The sequence below is a fragment of the Tachypleus tridentatus genome, chromosome 7 (assembly GCF_004210375.1).
Source record: "Tachypleus tridentatus isolate NWPU-2018 chromosome 7, ASM421037v1, whole genome shotgun sequence".
NCBI classification, from domain to species: domain Eukaryota; kingdom Metazoa; phylum Arthropoda; class Merostomata; order Xiphosura; family Limulidae; genus Tachypleus; species Tachypleus tridentatus.
In genome coordinates, this window is record NC_134831.1 from 10,128,554 (window position 1) to 10,150,558 (window position 22,005).

The 22,005-nt window shown below is 34.9% G+C and overlaps 2 protein-coding genes across 7 annotated transcripts in view; one reads left to right on the forward strand and one right to left on the reverse strand.

Annotated features, from left to right (window-relative positions):
* The first annotated feature begins 232 nt into the window (after positions 1 to 232).
* On the forward strand, positions 233 to 6,101 carry LOC143257901 (uncharacterized). The gene has a single exon (XM_076516932.1). It carries the CDS (start codon positions 3,496 to 3,498, stop codon positions 4,936 to 4,938), a length of 1,443 nt encoding a protein of 480 aa, XP_076373047.1. The 5' UTR covers positions 233 to 3,495; the 3' UTR covers positions 4,939 to 6,101.
* A 347-nt stretch (positions 6,102 to 6,448) lies between these two features.
* The window catches only part of LOC143257900 (uncharacterized), a 39,756-nt gene continuing 24,199 nt past the window's right edge, over positions 6,449 to 22,005 (reverse strand). For 4 of the 6 annotated variants that reach the window (XM_076516927.1, XM_076516928.1, XM_076516931.1 and 1 more), the window contains 4 exons: positions 18,550 to 18,643; positions 17,993 to 18,042; positions 16,424 to 16,969; positions 6,449 to 9,175 (listed from right to left, as the gene is read on the reverse strand). In XM_076516927.1, coding sequence (XP_076373042.1) covers positions 16,946 to 16,969; positions 17,993 to 18,042; positions 18,550 to 18,643 — 168 coding nt within the window. In that variant the 3' untranslated portion in view covers positions 6,449 to 9,175; positions 16,424 to 16,945. Of the gene's footprint in view, positions 9,176 to 16,404; positions 16,970 to 17,992; positions 18,043 to 18,549; positions 18,644 to 22,005 lie in introns of all 6 variants that reach the window. The other 2 variants (XM_076516930.1, XM_076516929.1) reach the window with 2 other exon arrangements.

The window sequence follows — 22,005 nt, forward strand, 5'->3', positions numbered from 1 at the left end:
TCAGAAAGTGGCAATAATTTCTTTACTTCTAGTTTGATGTATATCCCATATGTAATGCTGATAATACAATGTATTTAAACCTACTTGTATATATGTAACCTGTGTTTAAACTAGTGGATCGGAGTTCAGGTAAACAAGTCAATTCTTAAAATACGAAGAGAGAATAAAATAGTCTTCAGATTGTGTATATTTAATAAGATAATATATTTAACCTATTTGTTTTATGATAAGTTGAATTCTACAATTTTAAGCTAATCTTATACGTATTAATCCTAATTTAACATTATTGCACAGTTTACAGTACTAAATTTGAATATAAAGCTTTTATTCCTTGTTATTTATCAATGTCAAAAAAATATGGCTCTTTCTTTGTGATTTAACCCTGGTTACTACAAATAATAATATTGTTATTAAATAATTTTCAGAAATATATGAGCTTAACTTTCCAACACCTTTTCTCTTCCGTATCAGTCCCTAAATCAGTGTAAGTACTAAATTTGTGAACTGTTAGAATAGATACAAAAGATCTGATTTCACAGCATGTTTAACAAAATGGATAATTAATGATCAACCAAGTTCAATAAAGAGGCACAATATCATCTTTATTGTTTTAATTCCACTTATTTGTCAATAATCAAAACGCTTTTTATATAACTTAATGAAGCTAATTTATTACCTTATAAAAGTATAAAAACAAGTTTCATCAAGTCTCGGACTTACCCAACCTCCAGTATTTGCTATCCATGGTTGAGGTTTGAAAAAAAGTTCAATTTCCAGTTGCTGTTGTGCTTTTTTATTATTTTCCGCATACAGGACAAACACAATATATCGAACATAAGCGTGTCAAAAATATTTCCTACTATATCCCACTGGAATAAAACCAAAAGCTTCAGAACTTTCAGCAATCGTTTTGCGCGATGGAATGTTAATACTTTTGCATGTATTGACATTAAAACGATTGCCAGGCCACACACAAAAGCTAGGTATATTTTCTCCATGGGTATTGCTTGCTTGTTTTGAATTTCGCACAAAGCTACACAAGGGCTATCTGCGCTAGCCGTCCCTAATTTAGCAGTGTAAGACTAGAGGGAAGGCAGCTAGTCATCACCACCCACTGCCAACTCTTGGGCTACTACTCTTTTACCAACGAATAGTGGGATTGACCGTTTCATTATAACGCCCCCACTGCTAAAAGGGCGAGCCTGTTTTGTGTGACGGGGATTTGAACCTGCGACCATCGGATTATGAGTCGAGCGCCTTAACCACCTGTCCATGCCGGGCCCTCCATGAGTCGATATTTCTTTGTCGTCTTCGAGTGAAAGGAAATTACGTCACCAATGTCGAATATATTGTGGTAAACTAGAACAATAATCGGTATGAGGAGCAAAGGGCATATATAGATATTAATAAACTGGTCACTACGTCTTCTGTAATACCAAGTCATTTTTATGAAGGAATACTTTAATATCTTTTTTTGTTTTACCTGAGAACGTTTCAGGTTAATTGTTCTATAGTCTAAGGGTTTACTCTTTGCAACATGACATGTCTACAAAGCAGGTAATTGTTGTTTCGATGGCAACAATGTAGTTAATACCAGAAATAAACCACCTTATAAAACTAAAATGTTATTTTTATTTAATTAGACACCCAACGTTTCACTTTACAGCTTCTTCAGAAGTGTTCACTAAAAATAAGTCGAAACTCAACAGTTTAAAGCTTCAAATGGTTTAAACAGCAAATTATATTCGAATCTATAACGTGCATTTGTACAGGGTGCTCTACATATATTAAGCAGTACAGCTTAATATTGAATTCTTTTGTAGCTAAACACAAAGCTACTCAATGGTCTGGCTATTTGCGCTTTGCCAACCACGAGTATCGAAACTCGGTTTCTAGCGTTGTAAGTCCGAAGACAAGCTCGCTCTTTCAGCCGTGGGAACGTTATAAGGTGACGGTCAATCCCCACAAGTCGTTGGTAAAAGAGAAGCCCAAGAGTTAGGTGTGGGTATTGATGACTAGCTGCTTTCCCTCTGTTCTTACCCTGCTACACGAGGAACGGCTGGCTCGAGTAGCTTTGCGCGAAATTCAAACCAAACCATGCCACTGTGCTTTTGGATGCGTTATTGTTGAAAGAAATAACTGGCAACCCCTGGTAAACACAATGATCACTGTTGTGTGTTCAAAATTAATAAAGCGCACGTATATAACAAAAACATTTTTATTCGCAACGTTTTGCGCAAAAGCTAGGGTGTTTAAACTGATTAAAAAGGCTTAGATAGAATCATTGTAGAGTTAGAATATAAAGAGATTCTAAATTACGTATGTACTTTGTCTGGAGTATACTGACATTAATATTGTTAGAAAAAACATTGTTGAAGCGGTTCCATGAAGAGTTTTAAAACGGAGAACAGGTATTAAAGTGATAGAAATTAAATTTGATAAATTAAAAGGGCGAAGAAAATTAACAAACGTAAGTTCGAAAAATATTAAAGTGAGAATAGTAATTTAATAATAATTGTCGGGGAAATATGTGTAAGTGGTGTGTAGTTAACGATGGTGACCAAATGATATTAACGAAAGCTATAATCATTGAAAAGAAAAACGTTCATTAATTTTGTGAGGTTAATCCGACACTGCTAAATTAGGGATGGCTAGCACATATAGCATTCGTGTGGCTTTGTGCGAAATGCAAAACAAACCAAAACCCAAGGTGGTTACTGATTGTGTACAGTATAGTAGAGTGGTTCTGTATGAATCAGTGGCAAGTTCATAACATCCTAGTTAGCTGATACGAAAAACTTAATTTTTTAACTTGCACTAGGGAAGCACTGTTTCCCTTGCTTCCATGAACCGTGATAATACAAGTCATCATATTGAATAGTAGCTAGTGATAATATTAATAAATAATATTAAACAACAGCTAGTGATAAAAGGACACTTTCCAGGGGCAGTATGGTACTTTTACAGAACTAGTGTTGTCACTGGTGATAATACCAAGTACTGGTGGACTTCACGTTTTAAAGTGTACGAGTTTTATTCAGTAAAACAACGTAACTTTACTCAAATTTACTTGAACACTGAGGTGTGAGGACTTCTGTAGATTATTTAACAGTTAATTATTGTATGATTTATACAGGAAATTATCTTGAAATATCACCGATATTGTAATTACTGCAATAGATACTGTTTAATATGTCAGTTTAACGTCTTTTAGCTTTTATTATGGGTGTCGCTCATACCGACGAAATAGTTAAATGTGAATCAATATTTTAATATACACACACACACAGTGCTATGTAGGCGTAGTTCTACTACAGTTTACAGCTATGCTACCAAAACGAGCAATTATTAATAGTAACATTTGCGTAACGACACGTGTCAGCTAAAATAGTTTAAATATAGATCTGAGATTGAGGGAATAATGTGCCTGAGGAAGTCGCATCACTGTTTGTGAACGGTGTGCCTATTTCAAAGGTAGTAACTTTTAAACTAGAGATGTTTTCTCTGAAGGACGCCACTGTTAGACAGATCGTGCTGGCCCTGAACAACGGTTACTGGGAACACGTATCCAATACCCCTAATAATCCCTTTTCTGCATTTCCGAGTGAATTAATAAATGAATTAATTCACATGTATATTACATTTGCCAGCCAAAAACTCTCTCACAAACAGTTGCAACCTCTCCTGACCAGTGGCCGACTGACCTGTTTTTATTTGAGTGACATTCGTATAGAAACGCGCAGTTTCATTGCCATCCTGGATTACTTGACTGTGTCTGGAGCTCTCCTCACTGAGGTGGTCATCACCAGGGTCTGTTGTATAGACATTTATGCTAGGACCAGCTCAACACTAAGCTGCAGTCGTGCCATAGAAGAATTCCTTGTTGTAGCTTCACACCTGGAAGTTTTCCGCACCGACATGACGTTTAATATCTCAGCCTTACAACATGCCACGTGGTTGAAGTGTCTTGATATTAACTTCTTTCCAAAAGGTCAGATTACTGACATGCTCCCTACACACACGCAGAGTAGACTACAACATCTGGCTATATACGAGGACTCTCGTCACATAATTTCTCCATCTGATATGGCAGGCTTGCTGCAACGTTGTCCAGAACTTGTCACCTTAGAAAACAACATAGCACTAGCTTTGGATTATCTTCACAAAGATGAAGCAGAAGCTGGACAAATAAGATGTCAATACAACCTGTCTCGAGTTATACTTGGAAGTGGCTACTTAGATCCTACGCTGGCACCTGCAACAGTTTCCTCAGTATTAATAGCTGTTAATACATGTCCACGAATGAGAGATCTTGATCTTTTAGTGAGTGATGAAGAAGCAATTTGTGCTCTTGAAACAGCCTCTTCCTTAGAAACTCTAGATATACAATGGGCCGACGTTAAGCGAGGCAGTTTTCACGGCGCAGTGTCCTTTCTTCTCCAAATTCATGGCAGTCGTCTCTCACACCTTGGTCTTACTAATTTTGATAAAATTGATTTTGCAGCTGTAGCTTCGTTCTGCCCAGCGTTGACGAGCCTGCAAGTTGAGTTCGAGAACGAATACCAGTTTTCTCCCCCATCACGTTCATGGTTTCCAGACCTCACCGTCCTTAAGCTTGAGTGCCAGAGTGAGAGTGGTCTTCCTTTGACCGTGATACATTCATTACTTACTAACTGTCATCACCTAAGACGTCTTCATTTAGAAGGCGCTATTAACATAACAGATAACGAGTTGCAGATAATTTACACAAAGAATAAACTAAAACATCTGAAGTACATGACCATAATGGATTGTTGTTTAAGTGCTGAAGGTCTACAAGCTCTCGTAACAAACTTCACTGCACTAGAAGTACTTGAATTTAGTTCTTCACTAATTAACAGTGGTGACGCATTTTCTATTATCCACACTCTTAAACCGCATCTTCAACTTGCACTTTAATGCTTTTTTTCTCCTTGGATGAAGAGTATACAAGGTAACATTACATTCCACAAAAACTTATCGTATACCAGGTCTTTTAATTTATTTCTTATTAATCTTATTATGTTTCATTTCTCAGGTTATAATGAATTTTTGAGAAGATGTGTGACGATTTACATATCATCAAAACCACGTACTCTTAATAAGTCGTAGTAAAAGACGAAAGCCCGGCATGATTAGGTGATTATGGGGATCGACTCGTAATCTGAAAGTCGCGGGTTCGAAACCCCATCACAACAAAACATGCTGGCCTTTCAGCTGTGGTGGCGTCATAATGTTACAGTCAATTCCACTATTAATTGCTAAAAGAGTAGTTCAAGAGTAGGCAGTGGGTGGTGATGATTAGCTGCCTTCTATCTAGTTTTACACTGCTAAATTAAGAACAGCTATTGCAGATAGACATCATGTACTTTTACGTGAAATTCAAAGAGCAAACAGTAAAAGATGAAGTATATTTCAAGGGATGGTATTAAACAACAGGTAATTTAATGAGCGATAACTCTAGATCATTAATTTGTCTACCCTCATCACAACAGTCATAGATAAATATGTAATACTTCAGTTTTTAATCAACAGTCTTATTGGGCAGCATCAGTTACTTGTTCTCTAGTTTTATTAAACAGGTTTGGTATAACAGAGAACACTCCAGTTTGTCATCAACACCCTTATCAGGCAGCATGATTTATTTGTTTTACCAAACAGATGTGATTTAATATAGAATACTCCAGTTTATCATCAATGCCCTTATCAAGAACCATGATTTATTTGTTTTACCAAACAGATGTGATTTAATATAGAATACTCCAGTTTATCATCAACGGCCTTATCAGGAACCATGATTTATTTGTTTTACCAAACAGAAGTGATTTAATATAGAATACTCCAGTTTATCATCAACATTGCCTTATCAGGCAACATCATTTAGTTGTTGATTCTCGTGTCTAATTGCTATGCAGCATTAAAATTCAGATATTGTTTGTCAAGTAATTTATGTAGTCCTTATAATATAACTTTACCATCCCACATAGTTTTGTACTCTTTTTTTTGTTTTGATATTGTTAAACAAATGTGTTATTATTGGTGAAGTTTTATCTAGATCCAATAAAGAGAAGGTTGAAAGGTAATTTGTTTACTATATTATAATTAAAATACATATACATGTATAACAAAACTTGACTACTTTCTCTGTATGAGACTCTCCATTAACTTCTGAGTGTTACTCAATATAAAACTGATTTACTGCAGACTAGTCAGCTAAACTGGTTAATTAATGAACAGTTGGGTAAAAATAAACAAGGATCTAAGTTTGATACATAAGTTTATCCTGAAGTGAAAACATCTTAAAGAAAAGTTTATAGCTATGTGTGCATAAAACAATTTAATCCTTTGAGTTTTTTGGCTGTATAATGTGATGTTTAGTTTTAAATGTAGGTCTCTTAATAATATAACATTTTCACCATTCTGTAAAAGATGAGATATTTTAAAAAAATTTAATATCTTTGTTTTACAGACTATTACATATCATCAGGTGAATGCTATGTTGTAATCAGTTTATCCTGCTACAAGTATCACAAGAAACACACGTTTTATTGTGTAGTACACTTACAAACTATTAATGGAGTTAATGTATCTTTTTGTAAGATTGTTTTTTTTAGCTTTCTGTTTTGTGAAATTATGTTGGTGGTTTTGTTTAAGATGTTTTTAGGTGTTTTTGGAAAATATAAATTTTTAATTTTTTCTGGGAAGTTTGGCTGTTGGATGTCAATAAAATTGTTGAAGTTCTTCTTTTCAAAGAATTTTCTCACAAAACCACCAACATAATTTCAAAACACAGAAAGCTAAAAAACTGTCTTACAAAAAGAGACAAAAATTCCATTAAAAACCTAAAATGAAACAAAAACATAAAAACTATTAATATTAAAACTACCTTGTATCCAAGTATTAGCTCATGGTTTAACATTAATCACTATGTTTTTTTTCTTGTTATTAACCTAATACTGTATACATACAAGATAAAAATATTTAATGAAAACGTCACTTTATATTTCCTTCTCAAAGATCGTAACAAACAGTATTAAAAAAAAACATTAATCCTATAGTATCTTCAGTTGGAAAACAGATTTTACAAACACACAGTCTTACTGCTACCAAACTTTCCGTCTATAAAAGTTCTAATTTTATGCATTGTAATCTAGGAAACAGACTGTTGATACGATCGTGTATATACCTCAGTTCTTACGAGATGCTCAAGCTGAAGATCTTACTCTGCACATGGAATAAATATATGTGCTGTGTCCAGTGGTTGTGTAAAATGTCAAACAGTAGAACATGGTTACTGTAACAAGTCCAATCCTACAATACTCCTTCCTTAAATTGTATTTTGGTACACATAAAACACTTGATATAACCCCACTGTCAAACTTCCCATCTTACATTTGATCTGTGCAATACAAATTCATGCTACACCAGTTAAAGATAATTATTAAGCTGAAAGTTATCACACAACTGAACTTTCATCATACACTTTGCATACTAAAGGGGAAAAGGTTCATGAAAAAGTTTGATAGATCCTGATGATATCTTATATTCATATACTGTATTTTTAGCACAAGGAGAGTTCCCAGGATTCCCATGTTTTATGACTATAACAGAAGATATTGTAATGATCCATACATTTATTTCTTCAAGACAAGAGAGTTCCCATGTTTAATGATTATAACAGAAGACATTGTAATGATCCGTATACTTTTATTTCTTCAGGACAAAGGAGTTCCCATCTTTTATAACTATTCATATACTGTATTTTTAGCACAAGGAGAGTTCCCAGGATTCCCATGTTTTATGACTATAACAGAAGATATTGTAATGATCCATACATTTATTTCTTCAAGACAAGAGAGTTCCCATGTTTAATGATTATAACAGAAGACATTGTAATGATCCATATACTTTATTTCTTCAGGATAAAGCAGTTCCCATGTTTTATGACTACAACAGAAGGCATTGTAATGATCCATATACCTTATTTCTTCTGGACAAGAGAGTTCCCAAGATTCCCATGTTTTATAACAGAAGACACTGTACTTTATTTTTTCAGAACAAGATATTTCTGATGTTATAGGTATTACTGAATATCTAAAGTCAAACTTGGAACAACCTGACATCCCTGTGTTTCTGATGTTATATGTATTACTAAATCTGTAAGGTCAAACTTGGAACATCCTGACATTTCCTTGTTTGTTATACCTACTCACACTTTCTAATACTGTTTACCAAATTCAATATAAAATAAAAATACTTGCCATTTTCTAACACACACATCTCTACCTAACCCATTTCAATAAAGAATTTTAAAATATTTGGTCTGTAACAAGTGATAACTGTATCTATATAAATACTTCTAGTTTACCATGGTATAATTTCTGTAACAGTGGAAATTGGTTTAAAAAAAAATCAAACTAGTTCGTGTATAAAAGTGAAGAACACAACATGTATGTATTAAAATAACACATTTTGTGAATTAACAAACATTTACTGATAAGTTATGTACTGTCTGTAATATAATTAAGTTCATTTATTGTGAAAAAATTACACTTCTTATGTAGAGACAGTTTTTTCTCACCTGATGATTTGAAGTACTGTTGTTAATTATGTAGTCTCAAAGCAATACCAATAGCTAGTAATTTTCAAATGTGAACAGCAAGATAAATGAAGTTTATAAAAAAAGTTATGCACTGCTCACTATAAACCCAACTTCCAAACAACCTACTGACCCCACAAACTAAATATCTTATCAGCTATCACACAGCACATAATTTATATCCAGTCATATAAATGAACATTTGTAAAATGTACACGCATACATACATATATATATATATATATTGTATTTGATTAAAATACAAGATCTTTTTTTCCATCTGGTTAAAAAAACAGTAATTTCTCCTTAGCTAGTTTCAAATACGTAATACCTTTAAGATCCAGCTTCAAGCTTATACGAGATTAAACTTTGACATGCTTCCATTCTGATTACACTAACCATCACACAAGACACAAGCATAATGCTGAGTTACCAACAGTCAGACACTTGAAGTTGGTTTCTAACTCTTTTAAAGAACACCCAATTCTTCTTTGAACCCCCATCAGGTTTATTTGCCCAGAGCAATAAGCACTTGTGACAATGAATGTTTTCTCATACCTGAAATAACAGATTTAAAAACAAATTTACAGACCTTACAAGTTCTTACTGAACAAACTAATAATTATACTAAATCATGCAAGAGCTGCAACATATAATGTGATCCAGTTATATCAAGTAACATCTACTGTAGTAACATGATTCTGTTAAATCATGAAAAGTCAACTCTATGTAACATAACTCTATTAAATCAAGTAAGAGCTACTATAAATAATGAGATTCTGTTATAACAGGTAACAGTTACTGCAAATAATGTGATTCTGTTATATCAAGTAAGATCTACTGTACATAAATCATTATATCAAGTAAAGTTGGTTGGTTTGATGTTTTATGGCACAAAGCAACTAAGCTATCCAAGCCAAAAATCTAGTAAAAAGTTAAAATTAAAGTAAAATTAGTAAACTTCATAAAAGGAAATTAACATAAAAGAAAACAAAGTTTAATTTTTAAATTAATAAAAACAACATAAACAGCATTAAAACCAATTTTTACATCTAGTCTAAAGCTGTAAGAGAAAAACTACAGTAATACAAGTTGTAAAGGACTTTCTGTGGCATAATTGTAATTATCATAAATTGCCAGGAAGACTAACTGGTAAGTTCAAAAACTGTTAGTCACCTGAAGTTGTCCTTTCTAGTCCTGGTTCCAAGTTATTTGATGTTACTTTCATTTTCTAATTTCAAATCGAACTAGATGTACTTTGATGCTTAAAAGGGAATCACATTAAAAATGTCTAACAAATAAATTAAAAAAAAGTTAAATAGCATTAAAAAGATTAATAGCCTTTAGAAAACTAAAAACATTTCTAACATGGACAGTGTCACCAATAGCACTGTCTACCGTTACTGATAAACCTTGGGACAGAACGTTTAAAATGGTGGCGTCGTTGAGTCATAATGACAGCAAGACAGTACAATGTGGCTTATTGTGACCCGAGTGTTACACAGACACCACATTGGTGCATCAGTCCCAAATAAAAGAAAACAATGAGTTAAAAAACCGTGACTAATGCATAGTCTAGTTAGAACAACTTCCTCTTTCTGATTCTTATGGAAACAAGACACACAAAGTCCAACAGAGGGTTTTATTTGGAAAAGCTGGTTATTATGTTGCTCACTACAAGTTGATTGCCAGCTGGAACGGAGCCTAGCCTTGAATACAGGACCATAGTCCATGTATGGAACAGGCACAGCAGTGATAGTGCCAGAGCAGATAGATTTAGCTGCAGTGTCGAGGAGCTCATTCCCTCAAATACCAACATGGCCTGGCATTCAGAAAAACTGGATAAAGTAGATGTTAAAGAGAAATAGGCCAGTCAGTTTTAAATATGAGCAAAAACAGGGTGTGAACTAACGTGAAGCAATGCCAAGGCCAGTAGAAAACTACGCAAGTCAGTATAAATAGTGCAGTTTGAGTACTTCTTAGTTTTTAAGTGATCCAGGGCAAGAGAGATGGCATAAAGTTCAACGGTGAACACAGAAGCTGTAGAGGGGATTCTGTGCACAACTGCCAAACCACAACAAACCATGGCAGAACCAACACAGTCACCTGATTTCAAACTATCTGTATAAATAGGAATGGAAGGATGGTTCGAAAGTTGTTCAGCACGTAACAGATAGTATTTCCAATCAGGACTGTCTGCTTTTCTCAGATAATTTAAAGGTAGGTTACATTTGGGGACTGTAATAAGCCATGGTGGGATGGGCTGACCAGTGGATACAGCAATGTTATCCAAGAACAGACCCAATTCATCCAACTGTGCCTGGATATGAAGGCCAAAAGGAGAAAGGGCAGACTGTCTGTTATGAAAAAATATGACCTACCGAGGAAGGAAAACACAATCCCAGGTGGGATATGCTTTGGTAAGGAATGAAGTTTCGATTAAATAAGGGCGTAATATATCTTTAGCACAGAACATCAATCCCCTCCCCAAGTGGTGGAAGAGAGGACATGGAGAATGTTCAGTGCTCTTGTACATTTGACTTTTATCTGCTTGATGTGTGGTATAAAGGTCAGCTTACAGTCAAAGATAAGCCCCAAGAACTTTGTCTCAGGGATCACAGGCAGCACAACTTTGCCGATACAGAATTCAGGATCAGGGTGAAACTCAGTGGGCAGAAAAAGTGCATGCAAACGGTTTTAGAGAGAGAAAGAAGTTAAAGCCATTTGCTGTGGTCCACTTCAGTAAATGATTGAGGGCAGTCTGTAGCTGCTGCTCTATACACCTCATATTTGACAACTGACATGAGATGTGAAAGTTGTCAACATAGAGCCCATTTGCAACAGTAAAAAGTTGTTCAATGATGGCATTAATCTTTACACTGAAAAGTGTGACACTCAAAACACAGCCCTGAGGGACTCCAAGTTCCTGTAGAAAAGAACAGGAAGGTGTTGAACCCACACAAACTTGGGATCTCCTGTCCATTAAAAGGTTTTCAATAAAAATGGGCAAATGGCCACGTAGCCCATATATAAGGAGGTCTTGGAAAATGCCATACCTCCATGTTGTATCATAAGCCTTCTCAATGTCAATGAACATTGATACAAGATGTTGTTTGAGAAAGGCTTCTCTGATTGATGTTTCAAGTCGAATCAGGTGGTCCATGGTGGAGCACTGTTGTTGAAACCCACACTGGGTGGGTGAGAGGAGGTTACTTGATTCAAGGAACCAAACAAGACGAGCATAACCATCTTCTCTAACATCTTACAGAAACAGCTTGTTAAAGCAATTTGATGGTTGTTTGAAGGAATCTTGGGATCCTTCCCAGGCTTTGAGAAAGGAAGGACAATAGCCTGGTGCCAGGCATCAAGAAAAACATTATCCTGTCAGATCAGGTTAAAAACAATCAGAACAATAGCAAGAGAAGCATTAGATAGATGGCACAGCATTTCATAGTGTACATCATCAGATCTGATTGACGTACTGCCAGACCAATGAAGGGCCACCAGTGTAAAGGGATGATTATAGTCACAGAGATAATCAGCTCAAAAGAGGTGATCGCTCTGTCCAAATTTTGATGGCTAAGAAGGTGGAGGAAAAAGCATAAGTGCTAGATACCCAGCAAAAGCTTTCATCTTGAGTATCAGCAATACTATGGGTATCAGCTGCTTCCTAGCCATCAGAGAGCAAGATTGAGAGAGGGACAGAATTATATTGCCCACTGACTTTTCGAATCTTGTCCCATATGACTTTGGAACTGGTGGTAGTAGATATGTTGGTTGTGAACTTAATCCAAGATTCCTTCTGCCTTTGGTGTCTTACTCACCAAACATGTGGACAGGCATGCTGCCAAGATATGTGGTGCGAGAGTCTGGGATACCTATGAAAAGTATTACAGGCCCGTTTTTGAGCCTTTCATACCATGTGGCAAGCAGGATTCCACCACGAATGAGGATATCATGATAAACATGTCGAGGATTTAGGAATACATTGAGCAGCTGCCTGTACAATACAGTCAGTTACTGCTACCACACAGTTGTCTATTAATGGTTTACAGACTATGGCAGGATCAAGTTCTGCAAGAGCAGTGAAAGAGGGCCACTTTGCTTGATCCAGCTTCCACTAGGGTATGTAGGCCTGGGGGTATTGATCATGGCCAGTCTCTCTAGAAATAATAGGAAAATGATCACTGCATCTTGGATTATTGTCAACCCTCCATGAAAAGTGGAAGAATAGTGAAGGGGAGCAAATTGTGAGATCAATAGTAATAAAGGACTGACTAGGTCATTGAAAATAAGTGTAAGAACCAGTATTGAAAAGAAAAAGGTTGTGATCATAGAGCACATGCCCTACAGAGCAACCCCTCCCATCAATATCAGCACTTCCCCAGAGGGAATGATGTCCATTAAAGTTCCCCAGGATTAAAACGGGAAACAGCAACTGTTTGATAACAGCATGAAGGTGTGATTGATCATAGGTCTCTCCAGGTGACAGGTATAGAGAACAAACAGTGATGGTATGACCCAAGGAATCACAGATGGCTATGGCCTCCAAGGATGTGTCGAGTGGCAGGGTGGGCACATGCTGATCAACCAACAGTGCCACCCCTCCATGCACTTGTTCATCACACAGCCTGTCCTTTCCTTCCAAAGAAAACTGCCAATAGGTGACTGTATTGGCAGGTTTCAGAAATGTTTTCTGTAAGGAAGGACATACAGGATGGTAGGAAGCAATCGGTGAGTGCTTTGATGTCATCCAGATTAGGATGTAAACCTCGACAGTTCCATTGTATCAAGGTGGCCATTTTTATTTATGTGTGGGCAAATTGGGTGGAGAACCCTTCTGTTTACATCTTCTTTCTTTACTGTCTTTATTCAAGGGAGGTCTATCGACCTCCATGGATCCTGCCCTTGGTTGGCTAGGCAGGTTTTTGCTGTTGGAAGAGAATTCCAGTGACTTAGAATGTGAACAAATGATCGTTTTGCATCTTGGAGTGTGAGAAGAAGATGTACCCAAGAAAATGCCAGTACCTGGAACCAAAGGAAGTGGATTTTGGGATTTTCTGGAATGTATGTTAGGGACAGAAATGGGTGTTAAAGTTGATTCATCAACCTTTTTTAACCAAGGAGGTCAAAAGACATTTCATTTGGTTTGAGAACAATTCTTTTGGAGGCACAGAGAGCTCCTTCTGCCCTCCCACTTTAATAGTGGGACAAAGTGCAGCAGCATAGACCAAGATGGAGTGGTGAACAGCAGCTTTCAAGCCTAAGGGTAAGTAAAATTTTGAATCATTTTATAATACTGCACCTATTCTTCTTCCAACCGTTTAGGGCAAGAACGAAAGTTGTACGGGTGAGAGCCATTGCAATTGATGCAATCAGGGTCTGTTTCATACTCATAGGCATTGTGGTCCTTGCCACCACAAGAACATGTCAAGGAGCCAAGACATGACGTATTCGAGTGAACAAATCACTGACACTGGAAATATCTGAGAGGACTTGGAATGCATTTCCATTCCCTGCAATTAAGATAACCTGCACTGATGGTGGCAGGTGAATGTGGTGATGTAAATGTTAGAATGAGGGCATTAGTCAGCATCCATAATTCCATCTTTGCCTCACTGGAGAATCTCCTTGGGTGGAAAAACTAGTGAGAATCTCTGACTTGGGGATGTTCTTCAAATCCCTCTCAACAAAGCTCCTTGTGATGAATTCAAAGTAGCATGAGACATAACCTTAATAGGTATATCAATCACCTTTAACAGCAAGAGGAGTTTACTGTGCTGAAATGTGGATGTTTTCACCAATATCTCACCAGAGTGAAGCTTCTTTACTGACTTTGCAGAGACAGCAAGTCCCTCTAGACCATTCTGAATGAAAAAGGGAGACATCTGCCTTAAAGGTTAGTCCAAAAGAGAATGTAGTACAAGAAAATGAGGTACAACAGGCATTACATATGTTGAAGATTCCGGCTCAGAATCTTCAAGACGTGGTTGTTTACCTATGGACTGTTTTTCCACTATTTTATTTAAGTTTTTATTCAGAGGATCCATAATATAAAAAGGAATATTTTGGTGCCCACTGACCCCACCCACCATGGAGCCCATGGATGCACTACAATGCCAAACATGGACACTGAAGCAACACCAGTGTTTCATGAGCACTATATCCAAACACCAGCATCAGCTACAATGTCCACAACACCTGTTGAAAACTCCAACAGTGGTACTTGGTTGACCCTAGCCCAACTGGACCAGCTGACTGACCCAAGGAGGAGCCACCCCAAGGCTGCATGTCTACAGGAATTCAGAATTCAAGGACAAAATGGTGTGTTAGGGTTGGACCTCTCAACCACCAAGATCCTCTCCTCCCCTTTACAGGTCACCATGCACAGCAAACATGTAGGTGGATGTTTAGATCCCAGAGGAGGTAAACTGAAAGAACAGAACCTTCCCTGGGAGGTCTCCTCACCACGTACAGGAATCCACACTGAGGGGTATGTCAAGTAAGATCTACATAAGATGATTCTGTTACATCGAGTAAGGGCTACTGCACATAACATGATTCTGTTTCTAAACATTTATCATCATACTTGTTTTTACCCTTCTATTTAAAAACATATTTTTCACCTATGAAAAATGTAATCAAATTCTGTTACTAAAATATAAGCTAAGTTATACAACTGTTTTTCTTTCACAAACTAATTAATCTAAGTCTTAATGATACTTTTCTAAATCATACTGATCATTAAATTATTACACAGCATCACAATTAATGTAACTTTTCTTTAAACATCGACCAACATTAACAGAATGCTCAATAAAGAGCGTTAGTTTTTTTTTATATGTTAAAAACCTTGTAGTAGTCACAGAAAACAAAGATTAATTTCTAAAAACAAGCAGAAGTTTCTCTGATTATCTTGTTTTTATCTGTTCATCACTAGTTCTGATTATTGATACTCTTTAATCATGATGTTTCTCATGATAGATATTCAATCTACATCATCTACATGTTTCTATGTTATATAATAAGTTTCTTTACTTGTAGTTGTTAGTATTAATGTTCCTTGAGGCTACATTTAATCTAAATCATCTCCATGTTTGTATGTTATTATATAAGTTTCTTTACTTGTAGTTGTCAGGAGTAATGTTCCTTGATACTACGTTTAATCTAAATCAACTCCGTGTTTGTATGTTATATAATAAGTTTCTTCACTTGTTGTTGTCAGGAGTAATGTTCCTTGAGATTGATGTGTAATCTAAATCGTCTCCATATTTGTGTGTTATATAAGTTTCTTTCTTTACTTGTAGTTATTAATGTTCTATGATATCCACTCATCATCAGACTTACTGACAGAAACTGTAGTTCACAGCCTAAAAAGTACTACAGTTCTTGAAAACTAATCCACAGATTAAAACTATTGTTGTATGTTACTCACTGACAGTGACTGTAGTTCAAAGTCTAAGAAGTACTATAGTTCTTGTAAACTAATTCACAGAACAAAACTATTGCTGTATGTAACTTACTAACAGTGACTATAGTTCACAGTCTAAGAAGTACTACAGTTCTTGCAAACTAATCCACAGAACAAAACTATTGCTGTATGTAACTTACTAACAGTGACTATAGTTCTCAGTCTAAGAAGTACTACAGGTCTTGTAAACTGATCCACAGAGCAAATCTATTGCTGTATGTAACTTACTGACAGTGCCTATAGTTCACAGTCTAAGAAGTACTACAGTTCTTGTAAACTAATCCACAGAACACAACTATTGCTACATGTAACTCACTGACAGTGGCTGAAGGTACCTGTAGTTCACAGTCCAGGACTGAAAATATATGAATTTCACAAGCTCATTCTAGGGATATGTGTAGTCTAAAGGCCACAACTGCAATCCACTGAAGGTATCTGTCATAACAAAGGCCATAACTGGATTCCATTGAAGGTACCTGTTACAACAAAGGTTATAGCTGGAAGTATTTCTAGACAATATGCCAGAAGAAGAGTTTTAAAAGTAATGACCTGAAGTGTTGACAGACTTGTGTGCTGTTGATGGACAGGAGGAATGAATAATATTACTTTCATACATGAAGAAGGATGTTAGCATTTCTTCTTACTTCATACATTGATAATGTTTCTGTCCATAATTCATTTTTCAAACATGTTTCAATTTCCTCAGTGGCTTCAAAATGTCCATTACTTGCACCATATAAAAATTTTGTTTTGTTCATTCGCTACGTTCAAAGGTCTTCATATCAACCAAACAGACAAGTTGCTTCGGAAATATCTCTTCTGGTCTGAAGTCAAATCTTCAGTTTCTGATTGTCAATCTAACACTCCATACATCGTACTTTCTAAAGGGATAAATAAAAAAGAATATAAATCAATAAAGATTATTGAGGTTATAACTCATTATAAATGATCATACATAAATAACTTCTGCACTTCTTGATATAACTACAATCTTTACACCAATGCTACTTTATTATAACTACTAATTACACTGTTTGATAAAACTACAAACTTTAAGCCAAATCTACTTTATTATACTTACTAACTGCACTTCTTGATAAAACTACAAACATTATACCAACACTACTTTATTATAACTACTAAATCCACTTCTTGATATAACTACAAATTTTATACCAACACTAGTTTTATCAAGATGTGGAGTTAGTAGTTATAATAGTGTTGGTATAAAGTTTATAGTTCTATCAAGAAGTGCAGTTAGTAGAGTAGTTATAATAAAGTAGTATTCATATAAAGTTTGGAGTTTCACCAAGAAGAGGAGTTATAATAAAGTAGTATTGATATGAAGTTTGTAGTTTTATCAAGAAGTGAATTTAGTAGTTATAATACTAACTGCTAATCACACTGTTTGATAAACATACAAACTTTATACAAACACAACTTTATTATAACTACTAATTACCCTTTTTGATAAAACTAGAAACTTTATACCAACACTACTTTATTATAACTACTAACTGCACTTTTCATAAAACTACAAACTTCATACCAACAATAATTATTATAATTAGTATCTGCATTTCTTGATATAACCACAAACTTTACACCAACACTACTTTATTATAACTACTAATTATACTTTTTGATAAAACTAGAAACTTTATACCAAAACTACTTTATTATAACTACTAATTTCACTTCTTGAATAAAGTACAAACTTTACACTAGCATACTTTACTACTAATTACAACTACTAACTGCACTTCATGATAAAACTACAAACTTTATACCAAGACGACTTTATTATAACTATAACTCAACTTCTTGGTAAAACTCCAAACTTTATATGAATACTACTTTATTATGTTGTATGTTAAAAGATTTTTCTTTTAAAACATTTTTACCTTGTGCTGAGGGCATAGGGCAGAAAATGTTTCTTCGTTCAGTTGATAGCCTGGAAATGACACAAAATCACATAACATTGAGAAAAAAATATTTTAATAATAACAGACATTTTTGGTGTTTACAAATTTGTAAAAACAATCATGTTTTTAAGCACTCTAAATGAATTTTCTTTATAAATTTGATAATGTTAACACGATTGATTAATAATATGTGACATTGATTTTCACATATCAGAAACCTGTTTTTGTATACCATGAAAATGACCAGCACACAAGTTAATTGTTAAACTTCTGATCTTCACATAATTCACTTCTACCAATATAAACCACTGATGAATAAACACACTCTGATATAAGTCACCTATAATATGTATACTATATTGATTAGATAACCGTTATTTGTTCAATAGTCAACTATGCTCTGTGTGTGTGTGTGTGTATATATATATACACACACACACACACAAGATAATAAAAATTATCTGAAAAAACAAACCTAACTAACTGTGGCAATGATGTTTTTTTACATTTCATTTATTCCAAATATAGAGACTTACCTCTCTCTTTAGCACAAATATAATGGAATTGTTTAGGGCAATGCTTCATCCAACATCCTACCACTGCTCCTGTAAGTTGACAATGGCAACATAGCTGTAAAAAAAATAAACATTTATAAAAACAGCCTTTCCTTGCATTGGCCAATATTACCATTACAGTGTACCTTCTGATTACAGATAAGAACACATAATGATACCTATCACATCTTCAGAATATTCAATATATTTTGGTTAACTCAGAAAACCTGAGGTATACATACATACTATATACATTTCTCTTTTCCATAAAATAATGAAAAAGGAATAATGGCCAGGAAGACAAGGATGAAAGCACTTTCCAACAAGAAAGCAATATAAACAGATACCAGTGAGTAACAGAACATGAGAAACAAACAGAAACATCAACTAAAAGAGAATTCAAGGGTCTTTAATCATAATTAACAGCCAGAATAAACAGGTAGAATATTTCTGAGATAAGGTTTAAAGGCCATTCAACTAAAGACATCATATACAGCTGTATGTACATTGGTACTGAACAGCTAATTATCTTGAGACAGATCACTTGTTACACTACTGGACTAAAGGGGTAGCAGAAGAGGTATAAACACTCTCTTGAGGATATATTGAAAGGTTTAATAGTCAATCAAAATTAGCAGTACATAACGTTACAAGTCTGAAAGTGTGTCAATATTTTAACACATCTATCTCAAAAACCTCATATAATACCACTGTACAGAAAAATGGAGCAGTTGATAAACTGGTCAACCCACCAAAAAAATAACAATCATTTTTTTAATCTTTGAGGATAAAATATAGTTGCTGAAACCAAAGTAATAGAAACTACTGTAATTGAACAACTAGTAGTGTTTGAAAATAAGATAGCGTTATCAGCCAATTAAAGCAGTCAAACATAAGGTAGTGTTTCAATAAGGCAGTATTATCAGCCAACTGTAGCAGTCAAACATAAGGTAGTGTTTCAATAAGGCAGTATTATCAGCCAACTGTAGCAGTCAAGCATGAGGTAGTGTTTCAATAAGGCAGTATTATCAGCCAACTGTAGCAGTCAAACATAAGGTAGTGTTTCAATAAGGCAGTATTATCAACCAACTGTAGCAGTCAAACATGAGTTAGTGTTTCAATAAGGGGGTATTATCAGTCAATTAAAGCAATCTAACATGAGGTAATGTTTGAATAAGGCAGTATTATCAGTCAATTAAAGCAATCTAACATGAGGTAATGTTTGAATAAGGCAGTATTATTAATCAATTAAAGCAATCTAACATGAGGTAATGTTTGAATAAGGCAGTATTATCAGTCAATTAAAGTAATCTAACATGAGGTAATGTTTAAATAAGGCAGTATTATCAATCAATTAAAGCAATCTAACATGAGGTAATGTTTGAATAAGGCAGTATTATCAGTCAACTGTAGCAAACATGAGGTAGTGTTTCAATAAGGCAGTATTATCAGCCAATTAAAGCAGTCTAACATGAGGTCGTGTTTGAATAAGGCAGTATTATCAGCCAATTAAAGCAGTCAAACATGTTGTAGTATTTGAATAAATCAAAATAACTGGCAGACTGGAGTAGTTTGGTTTGAATTTCATGCAAAACTACATAATGGCTATATGCAAGAGCCATGTCTAATTTAGTAATGAAACACTTGATGGAAGGCAGCTAGTCAACACCACCAACTGCCAACTCTCAGGTTTTACCATCATAACATGATGCCTCTATTGCTAGAAAGGCAAGCAGATTTGGTTAGAAGATTTGAAGTTGAGATATTTAGGTCAAAAACGACTTAATATTTTCTAATTCTAAACAAAGATATTAGCACCACTATTGGTTACAGTAAAACATGATTTTAATATTTATTTTGTTTACACAATGTAAATAATGGATTAGTAAATATTTTAAAAAATGAAAACCACAGGTTTTCTGAACTCACAAAACAGGAGATGTTGAGATTGTCTTTGCTATCTTTAATACTAGTGTTCAGAAAGTCACTGTGCACTTATATATTTATTAACAGACATGTTTCAATATAGAATACAGGAGGTAAATATGAATGACAATTATAAACAATGTTGAAAGTGACCCCCGTTGGCATCGACAGGCTTGGATCCTTCTTATTTTGTTTCTAAACACTGCTATCAGTTGCTGGCTTGAAATAGACTGAATAGACATATGATTACAAAATTGCACAGTGACTTTCTGAACACCCTGCAGTTGAAAATAGAAATGAGATTTATAAATTTGTTAAATATAATTTATTAATAAGCCTGAAGATTAATTGAATACCAAATTTCTCTAATTATTCACCTTTAATGCACACAACAGTGTGTAATGAAGAAGTTGCCTCGAGTACATGTAAAAAGGCCTTCATGTCTCATGGGCAATCACTGCTCTTAGAATCAATAAAATGGGTTTTGCAAAGCCTTACTTGTGAAATTATCATGATACTTGCTGCTCCCACACTTAGAACAAACGTATAGCTAATTTTGTGTAAACTTGTTGGATGTTGTAATTCTGGTGCTTAAGTTATATAATTTTAATTGACTTAGATATGTCTGAACTCATATAGACACCCAATATTTGTAACCGAGTCAACATGTTATAGTTCAAATTACAAAGTTTTTTATTAGTCATAAAGAATTTATGACAGCAAGAAGTGCTTCTTGATTACCTAAGTTGTTTGATGAACTACTTTGATTTTCTGTATGATATCAGTCTGTCGTACTGACCAGAAGTCATCTCAGTCCACTGTTTAGTTGTCAACATTTGACAAATGGTGTTTAGTGGACAAAGTGGATTTTATTCTTCAAAGGACACCTTAACACTCCTACGAAAAGTGGGGCCTAATAGGCCCCAGAGCAACTTGAAAGGTTATTAATATTAGGCTAATAATTTTGTATTTAAATGAAATTGCCATTTAAATCCATTAATGAATGGATTAACGAGATTCCCACTGTCCCTATCTACTATCTAGCGAAACCACAGCCAGAAGAACAGGCTTGGAGAAATCAGGACTAGAAACGTCTTTTCGTAGGAGTGTTAAAAAGAGACAATGTACCAAAACTTCAGTGGAAACATTGTGCTAACTACAGCAAGAAGTTAAAGGACACAGCCAGCAACATGCAGACAAGTACATACACAGCACTGAATTCATAATGAAATACACTGTTTACTTTTACAAGTATATAAATTCTAAAACATACCAACTTGCTTCATGTATATCTAAATACTGTTTTGTTCTTATTACTCATACTGATAATGATATTTCTTTGTTGTCTGTCATTGCATCTAGAACCTCTATGTTTGTATGCAAATTGCCAACATCTAAACAAGGCTGAGGAAAAACAGTTGTTAGTGTGTTAGACACATTCAGTTCATCTACACTTATTTTTATATTGTACACAGATAACTTATTGGTCAAGGCCTAACTTGGTGGTATGCA